The 22,970-nt window shown below is 39.6% G+C and overlaps 1 protein-coding gene across 1 annotated transcript in view; it reads right to left on the bottom strand.

Moving 5' to 3' along the window:
• Positions 1-22,970, bottom strand: part of AKAP6 (A-kinase anchoring protein 6) — a 518,419-nt gene that overhangs the window by 128,143 nt on the left and 367,306 nt on the right. The window contains exon 9 of the mRNA XM_016209490.2: positions 1,605-1,753. Coding sequence (XP_016064976.2) covers positions 1,605-1,753 — 149 coding nt within the window. The remainder of the gene's footprint in view (positions 1-1,604; positions 1,754-22,970) is intronic.

Genomic DNA, 22,970 nt, shown 5'->3' with positions numbered 1-22,970 from the left:
TTTTTTATTTGCTTCTATGCGTCTCTTCTTGTGAATAAATGTTTACTGAATTATATGAGTAATCAAATCTATATAGAACATGTCTATGGGTACAAAATTCTGACAGAGCAAAAACATTATATAGATAAGTAAATTTAAAATTTTATTTTTTTGCCCGGCCGGGCGTGGCTCAGCGGTTGAGCATCAACCTAGGATCTAGGCGATTGGGGTTCAATTCCCGGTCAGGGCACATGCCCGGGTTGCGGGCTCGATCAATGACTCTCTCATCATTGATGTTTCTATCTCTCTCTCTCCGTCTCCTTTCCTCTCTCTGAAATCAATAAAGATATATATTTTTTTAAAAATTTATTTTTTCAATTCCTAAACAGAATTATGACTCGGATTCTTTTCCTATATTATATCACCCTGGATTATATCACAAGACAGAATTTGTAATCAGCATACTTAATTTATCCCAAACATTTATATGAGGATGTAAAGTTCTGTCAAAACTATAAGGACGTAAAAGATAAATGCAAACAAGTACATAAAAAGGCTTATTTTCCACCTACCTTTTTGGGGAATATTTTAGGTAGAGTTACACCTCATAGGGTAATAAGATGTTATTAAAATGTAACAGACTTGGGAGAACAGTTTCTCCCCTTTATTGTCTGGCTCAAAGATAAAAGTAAAATAGGTTACTGTTTCCATTTTTATGAGTATAATTTTTATCATGTCATTAAAACTATGAAATAATTAAATTTCATTATTACTCTTTTACTCTAATTTTCACCTACTGAATACTAGAATTAAGCCAGAAAGACAAAAAAAGATAATGTGTGTATATATATATATAAAATTATGCAAACATTTTGTATGTGTGTGTGTATGTGTATGTATGTGTGTGTGTGTGCACACATACATACACATACACACACACATACAAAATGTTTGCATAATTTTAAAGTCATTTGGAAATACCTGAATTCATGGCAATTATTCACTAGATGGGTAGTTAGTATAATATAACTAATAAATACAGCCATGTGTCCCAGGCCAAATGAAATTGTTGATGGGTCACTGATGTTGGTGGGTCCTTCCGCTTATTCTAGACAATTCAAGTGCTAGTCTATTATTCCAGTAGACTTCATGTGAAGCAAACCAGCTAGCTCACGGTCTCTAAACAATTATTAAATATCTCCATTTTTCAGGAAAATTGTGTTCTACCAAGTCTCTAGTGAGGTTCTGGTGCTTAAAAGATCCTTAGACAAACTTTAAAATAAATGGTTAAGTTTAAGAGGGGGGAAATACACTGAAAAGTAACTTTACAAAGAAAAACTACCAATACTATAGGCACAATGTAGTCACACAAACACTCGTAAAAAACACAGGCTGTTTTTAAATAAATCACAACAAAGTTAGGACGTTCTGGGTTAGGTGACAGAGGCTGGTGAAATCCAGTCAATTCCAGCACAAATGAGAAAGGACATAAAAGCCCAGTGAGCCTAGTCGAGGGGGCTTCTTGCTGTTAGCTCGGGAGGGAATGCCTGCCTCGCGCCCACCAGTGGCAAGTGATTGAAAAAGGAGAGGTTAGTGAGAAGAAAACAAAAAGAACAGTTCCCTACCCATTGCCTCCCACTGCATGAACTTTTGACATATCAGCAAACTCTTCCTTTCGCCTGCTGCTGCTGGTGTACTGCTCGCTGTACAGCTTCAGGGACATCTGCTCAACAGCGTCTCTTTGCGCTTCCAGGTAGCACAGCTGAACCTCAGCCTGGAGGGAGACAAAGAGGAATTGCTGTTTTAATCCAGGAGGAATGCATTGCAAGTGAGGTGTAACGACTCAAAGAAGGGGGATGGTTCGTATCACTATACTGCTCCGTTCCCGGTGGGATTTAATGGGATCGGCTGGGCATGTTACGGAATTACAGTTTAGATCTGAATCTTCTAAGTTCCTCCTTAAAATAGGACCTGAATAAATGAACTCTCGGAAGACTCAGTAAACATCACAAAATATCCCTGAGATCATAATACTGGATGATGAGACTTTACATAAAAATTCTGTGAAATTCCTCCTATTGCCACATATGTAACAGTGGTTTTTTGAAGACCCCCCTCCAACCCATACGTTTGCGGGGACTCGTATTCTGAACGCCTCTCACTATGCTCCCTGAGGAGCGTAAAAAAGCCTAGTACTAATTCTAATACCTCTTCCACCGGGACAACGCACTTCCTTTATTACATTTTTTTTTGTTCTCTGTACTATTGTCTTAATTTTAAAACAGAGGGAATGGTGGTTTTGCTCTTGTGCAGGTTTGAATTGTTAAATCCTTCACAGTTGCGTGGGGCTCACTGCAGTAAAGGAGAGGTACTAAGTTCACCATGCTGTTTTCTATCAAACCGAGGACAAAAGAATGCTGAATAATACTTGGCATGGAAACGTATTAAATAGACGCTTTATTTATTGCAGCTGTTGTGACCGCTGTGGCTTCAGGGTTCCCCGGGACGCTGGACGAGGCCGGACGAAGCCTTCTCGGTGGCACGCCTGCCCGGCCCGGTCAAGGGGAGGGGCCGCGCTCAGGTCGCGCACTGCACACCCAAGGAGCTCTTAATTTCCTTTGGCACGCTTTACTAAATCCAAGAACATCCATTAACATTTCTGATAAGCCTTAAAACTGCTACTTCTTCATATCTGAATTACATACTCTCCTAAGAAAAGCAGCTGTGGGCCACTCTCGAGTAGTTGCCAGGATTAAACATGTAAGAATCGCTGAGTCAGACACAACCTTCTGCTCTTGGAGGCCGGGGCCAACCAGGGCCCTCTGCCTAGTCTCTAGCTTTACAGACTCGGCCTGCGGGCGGCGGGGAGTGTTACTATAAAGTGACAGCTTCTTAGAGTGAAAGTCAGGGCTCTGTAAAGGAAATGAGTAGCTTATGAAACGTAAGGTCTCAAACCGTTCTAAAGTTCCTACGTTGTTGCTTTCCACAAGCAGCTAATCACTAATGCTCTGGACTGCCGAGGAAGAACTTTCGAAAAATGCTAAAATTACTATATTCACAACATTGAAGTTTCAGAAATCAGTTAAAATCCTCTGTATTCGTTCACGTGAAGTTTTCTTGCCCAAACTAAGTGGCCTGAATAAAAATAGACTCAACTGTATTAAGAATTATGTCAAACACTATAAACAAAGGATAGTGTTTCATGGAGAGCATTTGGTTTGGGGGGAAGGGGTGTGGCTGGCTGGAAGGCACAAAGGAATTTAGCATCTTTATTAAGGATGTCAAAGAAGAGGAATGGAGCATGTTGCTGGCATTATAGAAGAGTTTCAACCCAGAGATATGCAGGTATCATAGAACTTGAAGGAATAATACCTATAGACCTAAGAATATTTTTTAAATGGGGGAGGGGGGTGTAAAACTTAATATAGGAAGGCAATTATTAGAAAAAACAACAAAACATAGCTTTCAAAAGAGCACACCGTATTTTATGTGATTAAATAAATGTGAGATAGATAACTGAGAGATATTGAACAAAAGTCAAAGAACTTGAAAACAATAATTCTCCCAAACGCCATCTCCCCTCCACTCCTCCCCCCCAAAAGCTATAGGGATAATGGAAACCCCATTAGAATGGTGCATCTGCACCATAAGGTACCAAGGGGCATGTCTGATCCCTAGAGGTTCCTGCTCATTTTTAGTCATCCTATGGTAACAAGCTGGACCACTGCTTGCTCTGGGTAATGATCTCACAAATGTGTGTCACTGGTTACAAAAAGGATCATAAGGAGGGACGCTGACTTCATGTGGACGCATCGCTACTACAAAAAAAATAGTTGGAGTTTATTCCTTTTAGACCTCAGGCCATTTCTGTGTAAAAAGGGAAACACCTCTCATAGAACAGGGATACATGGAAAGGACTCCAGTTGACAGCAACTCGAAAGACAATTAGTCACCTTACAAAAATGATTGAAATGTTGCAATCTAAGACTTTTATTGCACAATACTTCACTGGCATTTGACATTAAAAAAACTCCTGTGCACTAACAAGGAGAGGAATTAGATGGCCCAAGCCTTTCCTATCCATCCCTATTTCTGTCTCTGTTTTCAGTGATTCATACCTAAGCGTGATGATAAAAATAGAAAAAAGTAGCTCCTTCTGCTAAGGTTGAATGGCTTTGCCAGTCTAAATCTTTCAGCAAACTGCCTTAACTTTTCTTCATCCTATATCTTAGTCCAAAGATAAATTTTAGGTGAAAGGTTTAAAGAAAATACAGTTCTTGCAAAAATAACACTGAATCTCTGATTAAAAGAATTTTATTTATTAGCATTTTATGATTATAGTGGATGCTTTTAAAAGTGAATATATTTTACAAATAGAAACTTAGCCTGATTAAATAATATTACTGATGTGTAACCAACAAGATCTGGCAACTTACTCGTTAAGGAAAATAAAGGAACAAGAGGGAACAGACTCACTGAAGATCCACCTCACAGTTCCTGCCGGTGCCGTACTACGGCAGACGGAACAAATGAGCTGGGTTTGGTCGAGTTTTTTGTTTGAGGTACTGGTGGGATACCCATAATGAGATACTCAGCAAGCAAGTAGAAATATTAAGACTGAAATATAAACCTAGAGGCAACAGCTGACACTGGGAGGTGAAATGAGAACGCCGTGGAAGGGAATGTATGCAGAGGTGAGGAAAGGACCAGCTCTCCTCGGCCTGAGCTGGGCCTGCATTGCTGCCCGGCTGGCCCGATGCGAGGGATTCTCAATCCCTCGCCCTCCAACCGTCTCCAGCGTCCCCGAATCCGCCTTATAGATGGTTCATTGACTAATCTTTTTGAATCACACCTGAGATCACTGGTTGCTGTTAAGGGCTTAATTCTGGCCCTCTTTTCTTTATTTACACTCTCTCCTACGGCTTTCGATGCCATCAATACAGTCATGGCTCCCGATCCTCCCCTCTGAGCCCCACACTTTCATCTAACCGGCCACCTGGCTTTGGACTTGGGTTTACTTCAGGTGTAACTGTTCAAAACAGAACGGACCATCGTCATTCTCCCCACGTCGCCCAAACTTTCTCCACTTAGGCCTTTCCTTTTAAATAACGGGCACTCTCTGTGTCTCAGGTCAGAAACCTGGGAGTAATCCCTGACTCCTCACTGTCATTTACCACAGCCAGTCGCTCCTTCAGAGCCGCTGGATCACCTTCCAAAATGTCCCTCCAGTCTGTCCCCGCGCTGCTGCCAGCCTGACCCAAGCCTGCACCCCGGCCCCCGGCAGCAGGGCAGTTATCTCCTGGGGTGTGTTTCCCCTCACTCGCTCCTGCCCCTCCAGGCGCTTCCCTTACAGTGGCTGGCGTGGTCTTTACGAAACACCAGCAGGCTTCACGCTGCAGTCAGACCTAAAAACAAACCTCTCCCACGGCCCAGGAGATTTGGCTCCTGCCCAGCTCAGGCCTCCTCTGCCTCTCCCACCTACGCAGCTCACTCTTGACCACTGTGCCCTGTCATCCTTGCCTTCTTTCTGTTCTTTAAACAGCGCTTTCCCGTCTCAGGACCTTTGCACATATTGTTGCCTCTGGAACATTCTCTTGCTAATGTCCTCTCACCCTCCAGCTCTCAGCTGACATGTTACTTCTCAGAAAGGCCTTCCCCGACCACCTAGCAAAAGTAGATCCACTATTTTTCTCTATTTTGGAACGGTGAAAATTCCTTAACAGCACACATCACAATTTAAAACTTTTGGTTTTTCTGGCCTACAGGTTTTCTGTCCCTGTCTTCAGACTCCAAGGTCTGTAAGGAACTTTGTTCTCTGTGTCTCCTTTGCCATTTTATATTCCCAGCACCTTGGCAATACCTGGAACGTTATAGGGGTTCAGTAAGTAATTGCTGAATGAATGAATTGTACATCCATACATCTATCCATTTAGTACTCATATGTTCACTGAGCCGTTACCATGTGCCAGGAACTGCTCCAGGGACTCTGGGTACAAATAGGAACAAAACATAATCCCTTCTCTCGAGGGATTGCGTTGTAGTGGAAGAAAGAGCCAGGCCAAGAGAGAACTACGAGTGTGTCAAGTGGGATGATTGTGGGGGAAGATGGGAAATAAAACAACTAATTGCCTGGAGTTAAGGAATGGGCAGTAAAAGTTTGACAGAGGTAGCATTTGAGCCAGATCTGGGGATATGGGTAAGACTTTATTTATGTGAAAAAGTAGATGAATATTTTTATAAGCAGAGTAACTCCTCTGGTCAGACGCCCAGAATTGTGAAAGGTGTGGCATGTTCACAGAATGTGGCAGGAGCTTTGGGGCATTTGGACAAAGAGGCTAAGGTACAGAGGGGGAGACGGAAGAGGGGGTGAGGTTAGGGACTTTGTACGCTATTGGCCACCGTGCCCACAGAAGGTAAGGTGCCATTGTCTCTGTGGTGGCTTTCATCTCCATCTCACTTTTTCTATCACGGCAAGGTAGCCATCTGACGCATTAGTCCAAATAAGCTCACAAAGCTCCTGCCTCCTGGCATACTTTGAGAACATTGCATTGAGAAGGAAATTGGCAGTTTCCTTCAGGCCAAAGGCCCAGTGTCCCAAACAGGGGGAATGCCTAAGAGATTTCAGTAACCTGTAGTAAACCTTTAACATAACGGATGGACTCACTGTGTCTCCTCCAATTCACATGTTCAAGCCCTAACCGCCGATGTGACTACATTTGGAGATAGGGTCTTTAAAGAGGTAATTGAGGTTAAGCGAGGTAACAAGGGTTGGCCCTAATCCAATAGGAATGGGGTCCTTCTAAGGAGATGAAGATGAAGATGCAGGCCATAGGGAAAGGCCATCTGAGAACACACTGAGAACGTGTCACTTACAAGCCAGAAACCAAACCTGCCAACATCTGGATCTGGGACTCACAGCTTCCAGAACTGTGAGAAATGTATTTCTGTCGTTTAAGCCACCCAGTCTATGGTATTTTGTTTGTTGCCACTCTAGTAAACTAATACACATAATAAAGTTAAAAAACTGTCTTTTCATCTGAGGTTCAGTACAATTGCTTTGCTGCTTATCATTAGCAGCATGTCTTCCCCTTTATTTGGTATGCACCTACAGCCCAAATCACTAGAGATACACCTCTTCAAATTTAGATTACAAATTAATAATTTAGTCAGAACACAAGACACAGTGTTCTAAAATATTTTATTCAAATTTGGCTTGGTGTGTGGTGATCCAAATTCAATGATCGTTGGAACCTGAATAATTACTCAACCATCTACTTCCCTATGATGTTGTGTCTAATAACAAAATAGTTAGCCCATGATAGATTTTGGGGAGTAAATTTTTCGTCATTCTAACAACCTTTAAGGATTAAATACATAATCACTTTTATAATCACATAGAGATATACACCTTATCCTAAAAAGCACTGATTTAGTTAAGAAATATCAATTATTTCATTAAAACTGCACATCCCAGCATCCTTTGTTAAGTGTCCTGATGTTAAAGTTAATTTTACTCCTCCTTAACTCCTGCCACTGTAGGTCTGCCTGGTCATTCACACTCACACTGTGCTTCACAGCTTCCCACCACGTCTACCCTCCTGCTTGCACCTGGGTCCCTGTTCTCTGCCTTCTCTCCTGTTTCTATGGAAATTGTCCAGGCTTCTAAGACCAACCCCTCCATGTGTGCAACAGGCCCCCTCTTAACTACACAAGCATGATCACTCCCACAGCAAATTGCCCTTCTCTCCTGCATCAAGTTTTCCTCTCTACTGTATTAGTCACATTAGCACATTGCCCCCCCCCCCCCAAAAAAAATTTTTTTCCCATCTGAGGAAAAAAAGAAAAAGATTCTCTGGACAGATGGCAATTGACACCAGTCTATCCTCTGGCTAAAGTCCAATCTCTCTGTTCTCCATTACAACAAAATGACTTTTACATGCTTTATCTACACTCACGATGTCTAATTCCTCTCCTATTTTCTCTTGAACACACTCCAGTCAGGCTTTTGTCCACACTCCCCATGCCAGCGGTCAGTCCTCAGTCTTCAGCTGTGCTGACCAGCTCCAGCGGGGCTGGTGGACACTTTCTAGGGCATTTGCTTGCATGAGAGCTCAGCCTCTCACCTCCCTCAGGTCTTTGCGGAAATATCATCTTCTCATTCAGGTCTTCTCTGACCTACTTAAATCTTCAACTCACCCCTACAGGCAGCAATCTCTATCCTCTTACATACATATTCACCTTATCTAGCCCTGGCCAAAATTTTTTTTGTATTGTCCATCTCCCCCTCCCCACAGTGGACAGGAAGCCCCATGAGGGCAGGGACTTCTGTCTATGTGTTCATTGCTATATCCCCAACACCAAGCACAGCACATGGTGTGTGACAGCCACTCTGCAAATTGCCTGAATAAATTTTACCCAGTTAAAAAATCTGAAGTGGTTTAAAACATACAAAGAAATAAAACAGAGTTTGAAGTCTGTAGCCTCAGCTCGATTTTAAATATCATTGGCTTCATTCTCCCTTACAAAGAAGACTATTTTTTCTTTGACATAAATAAAAATTATTAAAATATATACCTTGTTTACTTTTCTCTAGGGGGAAAAAAAAGGAAGAAAGGTTTCTTTAATTAAAGAATCATTTGGTAATGTTTTGTTCTGCTAACAGTGATCTTATATGCTGCAATTATATTAGAAACTAACCATGATGGTCCCACACATATAGAATGAAACTTCAGCTATTGTCTCTGTGTGGCAATCTTCACAATCCACTTCAAAACAAAGTTTATGAGGTTTTTGGTTGCTGGTTTTTTTAAAATATGTTCTCTCAGAGAGAGAAAGGGAGAGGGAGAGAGAGCTAGAAACATCTATGAAAGAGAAACATTGATCGGCCACCTCCTGCATGCCCCCTACTGGGGATCAAGCCCCAAATCCAGGCATCTTCCCTGACCAGGAATCGAAACAGCAATCTCTTGGTGCATGGGACAACACACAACCAACTGAGCCACACCAGCCGGGCTCAAAACAAAGTTTTAAGTCTTCTGCGCAGGAGCTTGTTTTAGCTTAATACAGTAAAACCTGATTTTCCATTAAAAAAAAAAAAGTTATTTGAGCTTTTGGAAAAGACATGAACAATGCCACAGTTTTGTTTTGTTTTGTTTTGTTTTGTTTATTAGGAAATTGAACCTAGAAAGAAGGATTTGTATAAAGAGTTAAGGGTATTTATACTTTAGAAAATATTTTAATATAATTCACTTGGAAAAGTCCACACTAACTCCGGACAATCAAGAGGATTCTTCAATATAATAGGTGAGATCTATACTTTTTCTGGCAATAATTTGTCATTGGGGATAATTTTCTACTTTTACTACACAGTTGTTGTTTTTTAACCTTTGATGCATGGGTATCTCTAAACCCATGACTTTTTCTCTTCTTTCTTATACATATATTTAATATGCTCTCTCTCTTTCCTCCCTATATTATCCCTCTTGCAACTGACGCAGATTGCTTCCTTCTAGAAACACCTTCAGGCCTCAAGGCCCTGACAACCTCTTCCAGTGTTGATTAGAATCTACACTTGGAAATCTCCATTCTTTTATTTGGCAGAGTTCCCCGTACTCACTCCAGGATTTAGAGTTGTCATCTTTACAGTGTTGGGCTTTCTTTGTCTTAAAATCTGGTTATTTTGTGCATTTTTGCCTGTGTTATCATTGCTGGTGATTCATAATTTCCTGAAATAACTCACCTTAAGGGACTGCATTCAAAGTGCATTTCCTTTGTCCAGAAGTGAACACTCTAAAGACACTTATTCACATGCTCATTACTAGGTACATTCTGGCTAAATACAAACAGCATTTGGCATTACAGTGGTGAGAACCTCACAGTGTTCTTCAGGTGGTTGGCATAACTGAGTGGAGTACCAAGGTTTCCTTTTCCTACTGAGTTGTAGTAGGACGGAGAACAATGTATTTCTTTGGAGCAAAGCTAACTAAGGACCTTCATTTACTCATTTGACAATTTTATCTTGAGAATCTCTTATGTGAAGTGTCGAGTAAGATACACATCTGGGTCAGACATGGTGCCTGCCCTCAGATAATATATAACTTAGAATTGCAGAAAAAGCATACTAAATAATAGGAGCTAAAATGTTCATTCAAGGATAAGACCAATGTTATACTTCAAAAATGTTGCCAAATAAACAATTAGTTTGTTGGAATGTCCTATTTACCATGGGATGAGTTATAAAAGTATTAAAAAATATAAATATTGCCTGGCCGGTGTGGCTCAGTGGTTGAGCATTGATCTATGCACCAAGAGGTCACTGGTTTGATTCCCAGTCAGGGCACATGTCCAGGTTGTGGGCTCGATCCCCAGTAGGGAGCATGCAGGAGGCAGCCGATTGATGTTTCTCTCATTGATATTTTTATCTCTCTCTCCTTCTCCCTTCCTCTCTCTGAAATCAATAAAAACATATTTTAAAAAATAAAATAATAAAAATATAAATATTTTCCCATTGTTAAAAATTAAATATATATCAAAAATTTAACAAGAATCTCAAAGCTATTTCAATATTATACTCAGCAAAGACTTCTGTATATACTAATCTTTGTACATTAGGCTGCAAAACCTATACAAACATACTGACAGCTCCAGAAAAACTAGCCTTAGTTTTTCACGGTTTGTTTATATTTATATTCATGGATAACTAGAACAACCACAAAAGATAACTGGTTTAGGTAAAAAATATTATATTTATATCTTTAAAAGGTCATCTTTATTTCTATTGACTTGATGCTGTTTGCAAACCATTAAGAACATTCACTATAACGTTTAGAAAATTCAATTTTAAAACTATGTCCTTCATCCTATTTGTTAAATAGTAAGCATTTTTACACAAATCAGAAAAATTAGCATCAATGTTATTTTCATTATTCCTTCTGCATTTATTTGGATGTAAAGAAAAATGTCCTCTTCTCCCATGTTAATGATAGATGAGATATTTATTAACAACAACACATCCACCTAACAAAGATAAAGGACAAATATATCACACAAGTGCATTAGTGGAAAGCCCCATCCACCACTGCCCTCATCGTCTTTGTAATGCAAGTGGTTAAAGTCATTAAAAATTCAGCATTTTATGTCATGAGCGAGGGTAGGAAGAGAGTATGATTACACTGTGCCGACTGGAGGGGATGATTAGAATTTCGATGTTTCTCCATTACTGTTTCCTTAGCAAATCTCTGCACAATGCACAGGCATCGAGCCTGTGTTTATGTTCTCCGGCTGTGCCCTTATTCCCATCTTCCAAATCTCACTACAGCAAATCCTTATTTACTTTCCGGCAGAAACAAAAAAAATTAAAGCTGTATCGTGTGAAGATACAATCTGAGCTCCTCTTGCCCTGCAGGACCGGCAGCTCCTTCCCAAGTGCCATTATGCTGGGAATGCAGCTATTAACGCTCTGTGACTACACCCTGCGCTCCAGCTCCTTTGAAATTCTAGAAAACGGTCGTCTTTAGACGGCGATAGAAAGGAAGGAATGAAGTAGGAACAACAAGAATTATTTTACATACTAATAATAACAATTTAGTTATCAAAACAGAACGGAACAAGTGTGCCTTTGTACGCGCTTTTAGAAACTTAGCCTCCCAGGGTTCTGAGGACCCGGGGCTCGGGCGCAGGTAGCTCGGGCTCCGCTACAGCCTCGCTGCAAAGAGAATCGTTCACGCCGACGGCCGCCCTGGCAGGGCTCTCGGCTTTGAGCTGCTACTGTAGAATAGAAATCAATATAAATTTTGATCATTTGATGAATATTTACTTCTTACTTTAGTGCTTGGGGATTTAGGATTGAAAAGTGCTGAATCAAGTCATTTTATTTTTTTGTGTTTGTGCCAACACCAATTTACTACCCTCCAGAAAGTTCCTGAACAAGATGTCTCGGGTGGCATGTATGTTGGTTTTTCCTGTCAATCATAACAGAGCGCCAGTAGGGAACCATAATCATTTCCCTTTCATACTCTCAGTGTCCCAAAAAGGGATATTTTGATTACTTCCCTGGAAAAGGTAAACTTTCTCATTTAGACACAAGATTGTAAGCCTGGGTGTCTGGCGTTTTTGGCATTCAGCTGAGCCTAAATTGATATGATCTATTAAAAGTTAAACATTTATCTTCAGCTCCAAGGTGGTGCAAAATAAATAAATAAATAAATAAATAATAAGAGTTTACGTATGGATTCAACATTCAGTATCACTCCCAAGACAAAGAGCTTTTATAGAAGCTGCCATCTTTCTCCATGCATTTTTAAAAATTTATCTTTATTGTTGAAAGGATTACAGATGTCCCCTTTTTTCCCCCATTGACCCCTTCCACCCTGCACCCACCCCCTGCCCTAGGCCTTCACCACACTATTGTCTATGTCTGTGGGTTATGCATTTATGCATGTAAGTTTTTTGGTTAATATACCCTCCCCCCACACACACACCTCTGCCTTCTCCACGCATTTTTTGTAAAAAAAAAAATCAACTAACTGCTCTAATCAACAGATCAATTTCATAAGAAAAAAGACTTTACATTTTTTATTATAAATTAAGAGAAAATGCACTATAGACAGATAACTCTAAAAGAACTTGGAAATTGAAATGTGATTCCTATGTAAGGCTAGTTATATGAGTAAAGCAGCATGCCATCATTTCTATTATGATACCTATATATATACACATATATATCTACATCGATATATATATATATATAAGTATATATATAGAAAGAAAGAGAACAAAAGAGTACTTTTCTTGCAAAATGTTTCCATAGTGATTTTTAAAAGAAAGGTCTTTTCCAATTTGGAAAAAACCCAGAAACTAAACTAATTGCAAGTTCCAAAGAGGTAAGCTATTCTCATTTTAAAAAATAAAATAAAATCTCACCTAAGATATAGTGGCAGAAGATTTAATATTAAGGAGACATTTTTGTTGGTTCCTTATAAATTAAATAAAAATGGCAGCAGCTGCCTTTCTCAAAGATGATCTAGCCCTGGACAATCACTAAATATTATGTAGACAGATGTTTTAAATAAAATAAGTATTTAGATTGCTAGATACCTTGCTAGATATGAAGGCAATTATAGGATGTCTTTGTTAAATTACATTTTTCATTTTTGTGAGGGGAAAAAAGAATTGTCCTGGAAACAGTACCGACAGGAAATGATCCTATATCTAAAACAGCTGGAGACTGTAACTAATATAAATTTACTTGAAAATAAAAATGCTGTGTGCCTCTGGAGACATGCAGCAACATGCCATAAAAACAGATGGGAATATAAAAGTATTTAAAAAGAGGGAAATACACTTTATCTAGATATTGTACTGAGAGGTGATTCACTGATAAATAAGAAATATTTAAAGATGAAAAAAGAAAGAAAATCAGAAGAGTCATTTTAAAACTTATAACAGATATTTTATTTAAAACCATATTTGTGGGAAATATCAAAATACTTTTCTAGGAAAAACCCTTTGCTTTTCAACATATTGGTTATTAATCAATTTACTAAAGTCATAATAAAATTGGAAAGACAGAGGATTGTGTTTAATTGGGAAATTCTAATGGAAGCAGAGGATGCTTACTATGAGTAAGGCAAGGACCCCAAACATTAGATAAGAGTATTCCAGTAAATCCCAAAGCCTTATGTAATAGTCTCCACACAAAAGCTCCCACTACCTTTGTGCACCACCCCCACCCCCGATCTTGCTAACTGTTGAATTAGAAAGATATCTGATACACTAATTCATACCAAATATTCCCAGGCATTAACATGTTAACGTGGCGCCCATCCTCAAGCTCATGAATTTCATTATTCTTCACTTAAATATTGAAATGCATGAATCTAGAAGATAGGTTTAAGAAAGGCTATGGGGGGAAATCTATTTTCACAGCAGGGGTGAGGAGAGCCTGGAAAAGACCCCCAAGTCTTGGGTGTTCCCCTCCCTCATCTATTCCTAAGACCCATCCTGGCCTGGTTCCTAGGAGTCTGAGTACAAGACAGCAGGAGATTATGTGAAGCTGGGATTTCCTGTGGGGCCCCAATCTGCACAGCCAGGGAAGATCACAAAGCTTCAGAAGTTAGCTTACGCATGTCAACGGGAAAGCAGCCCCAACACAGAGGAAAGTGAAATGAGAACACAGGCAGAGAGGGGAGCAAGCAGGAAAAGCATGTGACTATTATACGCCTGAAGACCAGTTATCACAATAGTGCCCACAGAACCCAACATGAAATGTTCTTAAATAAAATTTTGACTTAAACAAAATTATTTCGTAGGTTGAAGGTGCAATATCTGCAAAAATGAAACTCTAAACTCAAACTAAAACTCACATATTTGCCCTAGACGGAATCTTGTGTCCTTCCAAAATTTGTATGTTGAAATCTAACCCCCAATGTGATGGTATTAGGCGGTAAAGTCTTCGGTAAATGGCTAAGTCAGAAAGGCAGAGCCCACATAAATGGGATTAGTGACTTTACAAGAGACCCCTTTTGAGGTCTCAACCTTCAGCCATGTGAGGACACAGTGAACCAGGTAGCAGGCTCTCACCATATATGGGATCTGCCAGCATCTTGATCTTAGAGTTCCCAGCCTTCAGAGTTGTGAGAAATAAATTTCTGCTGTTTATAAGCCACCCAGTGTACGGTATTCTCTTATAGAAGCCCAAACAAACTAAGACAATAGTATCAAATAGCACTCCCTTCCTTTCTAAAAGTTCACCAAATATTAAAAGAAACTACTGGGGCTGTTTTCTGATAGATCTGTGACAGAGCCCCACGCCCACCCCCTTACACAAAACTCTGCAACAGTAATTCCCATGCATTCAAACCATCTTTAGGACTACATAGATGGATCGTCATTGCTGCTTACAGCTTATAAAGTTTAGCTTGTTGCTTAGTTTGTTCCTGAAAATGCTCAGTACCTCACTGCTATCATATCTGGAGGAGACTAAAAAAACACAAATACACATTTGTTTTCCTCTTTGATGGCTTCATTCCTACCCATCAGGCACACTGCTATTCTAAGTAAGCGATGGGTTAAACACAATTATATCTTCCTGCTTCCTCCTCACTTCTGTTTACTTCAATTATATCTTTTTATATTCTTTATTTTAGTACCAGAGTGAAAAAATAAACTAGTTGTATCTCCTAAGCCAAAAGATTAATTATAAAAGGATTCCTAAACATGATTGTCCAAAGCAGATACATTTCAACAGATTGCCCCACTGTTATTCTATACTTCCATTATTCTACATGCCCCCTTTTTGACAACACAGTGGTAGGTGTTAGATACTATGCTCACAATCTCTTTAAAGGAAAGATCTGACCTCAGCCTCAGCCAGTGTGCTGTAGCCGTATCTCCCCTGGGTACCAGAGTTCAGGGGCCTGCCTTGTCCGTCGCTGCTCCTGAGTTGCTCTCACCTCCTGCACACATTCTAACTATGCGAGGCTTTTCCAGTTTCTCGAATCAACCTAGCTCCTTCCCACTTTGGACATGCTGTTCCCTCTGCTTGGTATATTCCTTCTTTCTTCTTCACATGGTTATCACCTTCATATCCTTTAGGTATCATACCCAAACAATTTGAAAACATTTATTTGCAAAAATATTTGCACTCCTATGTTCACTGTAGCGTTATCTGCAGTGGCCAAGGCATGGAGACAACTGAAGTGTCCTTTGACAGGTGATTTGGTAAAGATGTGGTCCATACAGACAATGGAATACTACTTGGCCCCAAGAAAAGATGAAATGCTGCCATTTGGGACAACATGGACAGATCTCGAGAATATCATGCTAAGAGAAATAAGTCAGAAAAAGTCAAGAACCATATGCCTTTACTCATATGTGGGATATAAAACTGAAAGCAACAAACAGACAAACAAGAAAAACAAACAAAAATTATCTGACAGACAACAGTATGGTGGTTGCCAGAGGGAAGGGGGGTGGAGGGTGGTCACGGGGGTCAAATATATGGTTACAGAGGATTTGACTTCGGTTAGTGGGCACATAATGTAATATACATATGATGTGTCAGAGATGTTTATGCTTGAAACCTATATAATTTTATTAACCGATATTATCTCAATAAAGTTAATATAGAGAAATAAATAAATAAATAAAATTTCCTTCTTTGGTCATCTTATCTAAGACAGATATCTCCTATTATTCTCCCTCTCAAGCCTTATTTATTTTCTTCCTAATATTTACTATGTCTAACAATTATATTTATTTGACTGACTGATTCTTTTGCTTACTTACATGCTTATTTGAATGACTTTTTTTTTGCTTATTTGCTTTTCCTGATCTATATCTCACTGAAATGTAAATTCCACAAGGGCACGGAATCTTATCTTTCTTTTCTTAATGGCATCCCAATGTCCAGAATTGTAATGAATGAATGAATGAATGAATGGGTTGTTGAGCGAAGGCTCATGAGCAATCTCAGAAGGAGGTTTGAAGGAGAGGTGATGTCCTGGTGGAAAGCAGAGATCCTTGGTCAGTGCTGACAAACACCTCAGGTTACCAATGGAAAGGTAAGATGTGAATGGTGGCATTCAAAAGACTTCCTAAGCGGTGGCAGGATAATTATCCTTTAAAGGGATGTTTTGACCAAAGTCTCCTGAAATTCCTTCAGCTTAAGAAATAGGTTGGAATTGTCTAAAAAGTACAAATAAGAAAACTCCTGGAGGCTATAAAGCATCTATATACACATTTTAATTTAAAGTGATGATGTTTACGTTTAACGAGTCTCTGTGACACTTTAGGCATGGAGATAAAAGCACAATTGAGCAAAGACATGGGAAAAATATGTCACATTTCAGGCCATAGTGTGAAGCAGAATTCTCAAAGCTACAGTAAGGAAGAATAATTAAACAACATATAACAGTAAAGGAAATGTCCCAATCACAAGGAACCAAGGGAAAAAGAAAATACTTAATAAATGGTCAAAGCCAGTAAGAGGAGTTCACAGAGACTCCAAAATCCCTCTATTACGTTGTCGGCCACATCCTAAATGCGATGAAACTCATTGAGAAGATGGGTGGCCACCTGACTAACTTCTGCAGGCTGGCTGGCTGGCCCCCCGGCTGTGCTGGGAGATACCTCTTCAAAGGCTCACCCACAAGCACAAGCAGGAGCCGCTGGACCAAATGGAAACAATAAAGCTTTTTGCAACAAAAACTCTTGGTCAGCTGTCATTGCATGTGAGACACAAATCACAGGAGCATCTACTGCCCTTGTGTTTGAATAATTATACCCACCACTAGCCAGCTTGTTCAACACTCAACCTACCAGCAGTATGATTACATGGCCCTTGTGATAGCCTACATGAGAGAAGGCCTCCCTTTGAAGCCTCCTGTAGCATATCTTCACTCACATCATTGTTCTAATTTAAAAATCAAATAATAACAACAAAGAACTTTTGTAATTGCCCTTTTCTTCAGAATAAATTCAGATGACTTAGCACAGAATTTATTTAAATATCACTCATGGCTGGATCATAGTCCACCTTCCCGGGTACCCTCTGCAACTTCCTTTTCTGACAATTTGCAGACCCTACTTATACTCATGTCAGACTCAGCCGCATCTTCCCAGGTATAGCTTTCTGCCTCTGCTTCTCAGGCTTTCTTCCATTTCTGCAACTTCTCACCTACACATTCCTTCAGCCTCAGTAACCTCCCATCTCACCTGAATTCCCTGGACACATAATCTACCCAGTCTATTTATAAAATGTATATCTCTTTCCTCCTTATAGATATTTATGAGTCCTTTGTCCTATTATATTTTAAGCTCCCCAAGAGTAGAATAGAAGCCAGATTTGTTTTGATATTATAGGTTCCTGACACATAGTAGATTCTCAAGAAGCACTTGCTAAATGAGTGAATGAGGCAAAGAGATGGTCTGGTGCAGCTTGTTTCTATCTAAAAAAAGCTAAAGATATCATTTTTTAAATCCTTTTAAAAGTTTTGGGCAGGAAAAGAATAAAGTCAGGTGGAATATCTTGTGCCAGAAAGCAAAAAATCATTCATTGACTAATGAGGATATGTCAAAAGGACAGAGGAGCCACCGAGAAGAGGATCCCTTTTAGCAAATTTGGGACAATCTAAGCATCAAAAAGAAGAACTATTGCACTGTAAATGATAGCAGGCAACCTGGTATGATGAGATACCTTATGAAGTACACATGCCAAAAATGTTTAACCTGTATTTGAGCAAGCAAGCCTCTTGGCCAAATTTCCAGGAAATAGGGGGTAGAGGGAAAAGTTGCAAGACACCATGAGGAAGCAATCAGACAAACCTGGAACTCGCAACATTTCACATAACAATTGACCTGTTTGTTCAAATTGGTATTGAGAGGTTGCTGGGACCTCAGTTTGAGTGGAATTCTGAGATACACAGGGTTGGAATAAAAGATGGCAGTGGAGAACAAGTCATTCTGTATCAGCATTAAGTGCACTGCTGTCTTCAATGTGCAAGCTGGCGGCTTTAGAGATAACTGTATTTTTTAAAAAATGATAAACATCTTGCTTTTAGTCAGAATCCATACCCAAAATGAAACTCTCTATCATTTTATTGGACATTTAAAAGGAACTATAGGGTTTTATATTTTACATAATTAGATATTTATATTTTATAGTTCCATCCCGAATAATCTATTCTCCTATGAAACAAGTATTGATTTAGTCCTGTTACTTGAACCAGTGTGCAAATTAACAGGTTAATTGGATGTGATAATCCTGTTTCACTACCTCTCACCTAAATCAGCTCACTATTCACTGGGTACCTGGATGAATGCTTAAATCATCATTGAGAATAATGTCCTGCTTGATCAGGAATCACTTGCTAATAGGATATTGATAATTGGATAATAAATTACATTATATGTTTATGGCTTGTGTGATTTCACACACATTTTCTCATTTGATAATTGGAACAACCATGTGTTGTCCTCAGGTAGATCAGGTATTATTATCCCCACTGAACAAATATAGAAGCCAGAGGTCAAATAAATTCATTTGTCCATAGTCACATAGCCAATGAGAGGAAGAGCCAGGTATCTGGCTCCAAGTTCAGTGCTTCCTCGACTGACCACCCAGGTACCTCTCTAGCCAGCAGTCCAACAGCCATGATTTCAAGTCCCTAGCCAGTCACTGACTAAGACAACTACAAGAGTTGGGGTATGGCACTAAGTCCCTGTGGAAGATACCCACACCTGTTCCTTTCTGCAAGGCTCAATGTTCCTTGTCCTGTGATTCTTGGACTCAATCAAAACTCTTCTATGTTTAAATATTATCCATAACTTAATGATGAATCACATATTTTCCTCAAGTGGATTCCAGGTCCACATAAACCTCACAGACACCTTTTAAAAGTTTGTTCTTATTTAGCACTTGGGGAAAAGCAAATTAATTTTGTATAATGTTTTTCCTATAACATTTTTACCAGGTTTCAAAGCCACTTATTTTCAGAAGTCCCTCAAATGCCTGAACTAGAATGCAGTGCTCCAGCCAACCCCTTCCTCGCAGCACCAAAACATCAAAGTTTCTTTCCAGGCTTTTCCAGTGATTCCCCCACAATTAGAAAAAGCCCAGAACACCATTAGGTTGTCACTTCCTAGCAGATGTGTTCCAGCTGTTCCCAATGTCTTTCTGTTAATGCTCTGCCATCTGCTGCCTTAATGGTGCCACAGTGGGGAACGGATGCTCTGGTGACTTTGCTCTCTGAGTTGTAAAGACCTGGACCATTGCCTCATCCGGGAAAGTCTGATCTGCATATTTGTCACATTTTTCCAACTAGCTGTTGCACTTATTACACCTACTAACTAACCAACATTGAGCCAGATGTGACATAAAAAATGTGAGCTCTCACTGTCGCATCTGAGCCTGCGTGGCCCTTCATTAATGGACACACTCACATCTCATTTCCAGCAATCACACATCCTGCCATCAATGTCAGCTGACATATTCTTGCCCAATCAACACTATTCCTTTTTACCTTAAATTTTTTAAACCAGAATGCCAGTGGCACATCAGGACAGAAAGCATTTATGTGCCCTTGATAATTCCACCTTGAAAATGGAAATGTGATGTTCACATTCAATATTCTTTACAATTGAATGAAGACAAAGCCTAGTCTTCCAAGGAAGAGCAGTAACTAGTTTGGATTTCCAGGGACTGCGAATCAGTGTGTGATCTATTTGTGTATACTTATTGAGGAGATTGCCTTTCCCTTCAATTGTGTAGAGTAATGGAAACTGTTTTTCTGAAACCAAGATTTTACTAGATGTCAAAAAGGTGAGTACCATTAGTCCATTATCCTTCCCAAAGACCCAACGGGAATACTTGTTACTGGGACTTCAGTAAACATAAAATGGTTACGCATACTAGATACAATATACCTGTCCCCAAACATGTATTTATATATATATTTTAAATTAATTTAATATTTTTCATCTCCTCTTATCCCCTCTATGCCCTCTTCCACCTCCACCCATTCCCCTCCATCAACACACACTGTCCATGTCCATGAGTTCTCTCTCTCTCTTTTTATCTTTTTTTGCTCAAACTCTGCACCCCCCCCACCCTCCCGACCTGTCCGCCTGCTCTCTATCTGTGAGTCTGTCTCTATTTTGCTTGGTAGTTCAGTTTGTTCATTAAATTCCACATATGAGTGAGATCATGTGGTACTTTCTCTGCCTGGCTTATTTCACTAAGCATAATACTCTCCAGGTCCATCCATGCTGTCGCAAGGGGTAAAATTCTCTTCCTTTTTAGAGCTGAGTACTATTCCACGGTGTAAATGTCCCACAGCTGTTTTATCCACTCATTGATGGGCACTTGGGCTGTTTCCAGATCTTGGCTATTGTAAATAACGCAACGAACACAGGGGTGCATATAGTCTTTCCAATTAGTGTCTCAGGTTTCTTTGGATAAATTCCCAGAAGATGTATCACTGGGTCATATCTTCCAAGATAAAACAAACTTTCTACGGCTCTCTTAAATGAGTAGCTGACTTAAAGGGTTTGTCCTTATGATCGCAAGCCAGATCTGCAGGCGGAATGGTAGGATTACAAACCCGAGACTGGAACAGGATGTTAAGGTCGCCCCTGCCAGCATAAACACTCGCCGTCTGCTCTCCTAACACTGGCTGCTTTATCTTGAACAAGCAGCCTCTTCCCCGTGCCAGCTCATTTTTAACTGGAATTAACAAAAATAGCTATCTTTTATTGGACAAAGGTATAAGGTTCCAAACAGCAGCTTTGCGCTTTCCTCGGAGCAGTTGTAAATGCAGCGCATTGTCGTGTGATAAAAGGGAAAGTTCACTCATCTCCACTTTAGTCAATAAATGTATTGAGTTGTTTTGCAAACACTTAAAGAGTGGTTTCAGCTTGTAAAGCACGCTAGCATTTTATCAGGTGTGCTGGTCCTTGTAAGGGATGAAGACAAAGTCTTTAAGGAGCTTCTATTTAGCAAGGGACACAGATTGTAACAAGTAATTATAACATCAGGCAGAATAGCACAAAAGAAGCAACGAGCAGGCACTGATGGTCCCCTGGGAACTAGAAAACACTTCATGGAAGAGGTGGTGTTCCTACTGGGTCTTGATGTATGAGCACATCTTTGACCAGTAGATAAGAAATACAGTTAGGCTGAAAAAAAGTGTCTCTAGAAATGAACCTACCGAACTCCACCATACTTCATATAATCACTGATATTTTGCACCCCTAAGAGTGTTATTTAAGTTTTCAATGCAGTTAATTGAAACCCTACTAGATGCAAATCAAAAGTTTCAGCCTTAATTGAGATATTTTGAAAATTGAACCCATTGCTTCAGGCAGGTGCTACATGAGATTCCATTAATATAGGTAATTAACATTAGCCTCTGCTTTAATTAACATGCACACTTTAATTAGCAAAGCATTAACCAACATTAAAAAATCTGATCTTCATGCATCACAAAAAACTGCAAAGTTATGACTACTATGTTATTTTTCTCCAAGGTTGTAAATCACAAAACAGCCATCACTTTTGAAGTACACATCATATTAAAAATATTTAACAGGGAGATATATACAATATGAGTGAAACACCATCAAAATGAAAAAGAATATTCTTTAGAAAATACAGAGCTAACCGTATTCAGATATTAAACATTATGATCTTTCAATAATAATTTGGGAGGCAGAAAACTTTGGGGAAAAACCCCATAGACCGTCACCTTCCTTGTACATAATAAAAAATGACTATAATTATCAGTTAACATTATCAGTATGACTACCTACCTTCCAGCCTCTTCTTATCCTTCCCAGGGACCAAAGAAATCATTAGTCACAATGCCATTTAATACTTGAGGTCTCAAACTAGCAGAAACTTCCTTTTAAAAACGGTTTATGTTGTCTTATTTTATCTTAAATATTTAAATATATTAGAATAGTTCTCTATTGTCAACCTACCATGTGGCTGGACCACCAACAATTAATTACTAAGGATGCATTTTTATTAAAAACAAAATTGACTTTCATGTTCTTTCCCTACCATGATCAATTCGAAGTGCCAATTTTCAAGTCCTATTAATATTCTGTGAATTACTTTTTAAAAATCATTTTAATGAAAACAGCTTCATTATTATATGGAATAAATGGTACCTATGTGGCATACCATTGAATTCTTTTGTCCCAAGACATGCTAAAATTAAAGTGAAAACACTGCAAGCCTTTTAAAACACACATTTACAGCCCGGCCAGCGCGACTCAATGGTTGAGCCTCGACTCATGTGCCAAGAGATCTCTGGTTCGATTCCCAGTCAGGGCACGAGCCCGGGCTGCAGGCTCCCAGTGACTTCAGAGAGAGCTGGGCTTCTCTCCTGTTCCCACCACGCACTGGCCACCTCACCACAGCCTGTCACAGGGTCAGCATGAGTGAGTAGCTTTACCCTTCACGGTCTGAACTCCTTTTAGGCTGGCAA

Source organism: Miniopterus natalensis, chromosome 1, assembly GCF_054644295.1.
Source record: "Miniopterus natalensis isolate mMinNat1 chromosome 1, mMinNat1.hap1, whole genome shotgun sequence".
In the NCBI taxonomy this organism is placed as follows: domain Eukaryota; kingdom Metazoa; phylum Chordata; class Mammalia; order Chiroptera; family Miniopteridae; genus Miniopterus; species Miniopterus natalensis.
This window is presented reverse-complemented; position numbering and strand designations above follow the sequence as displayed.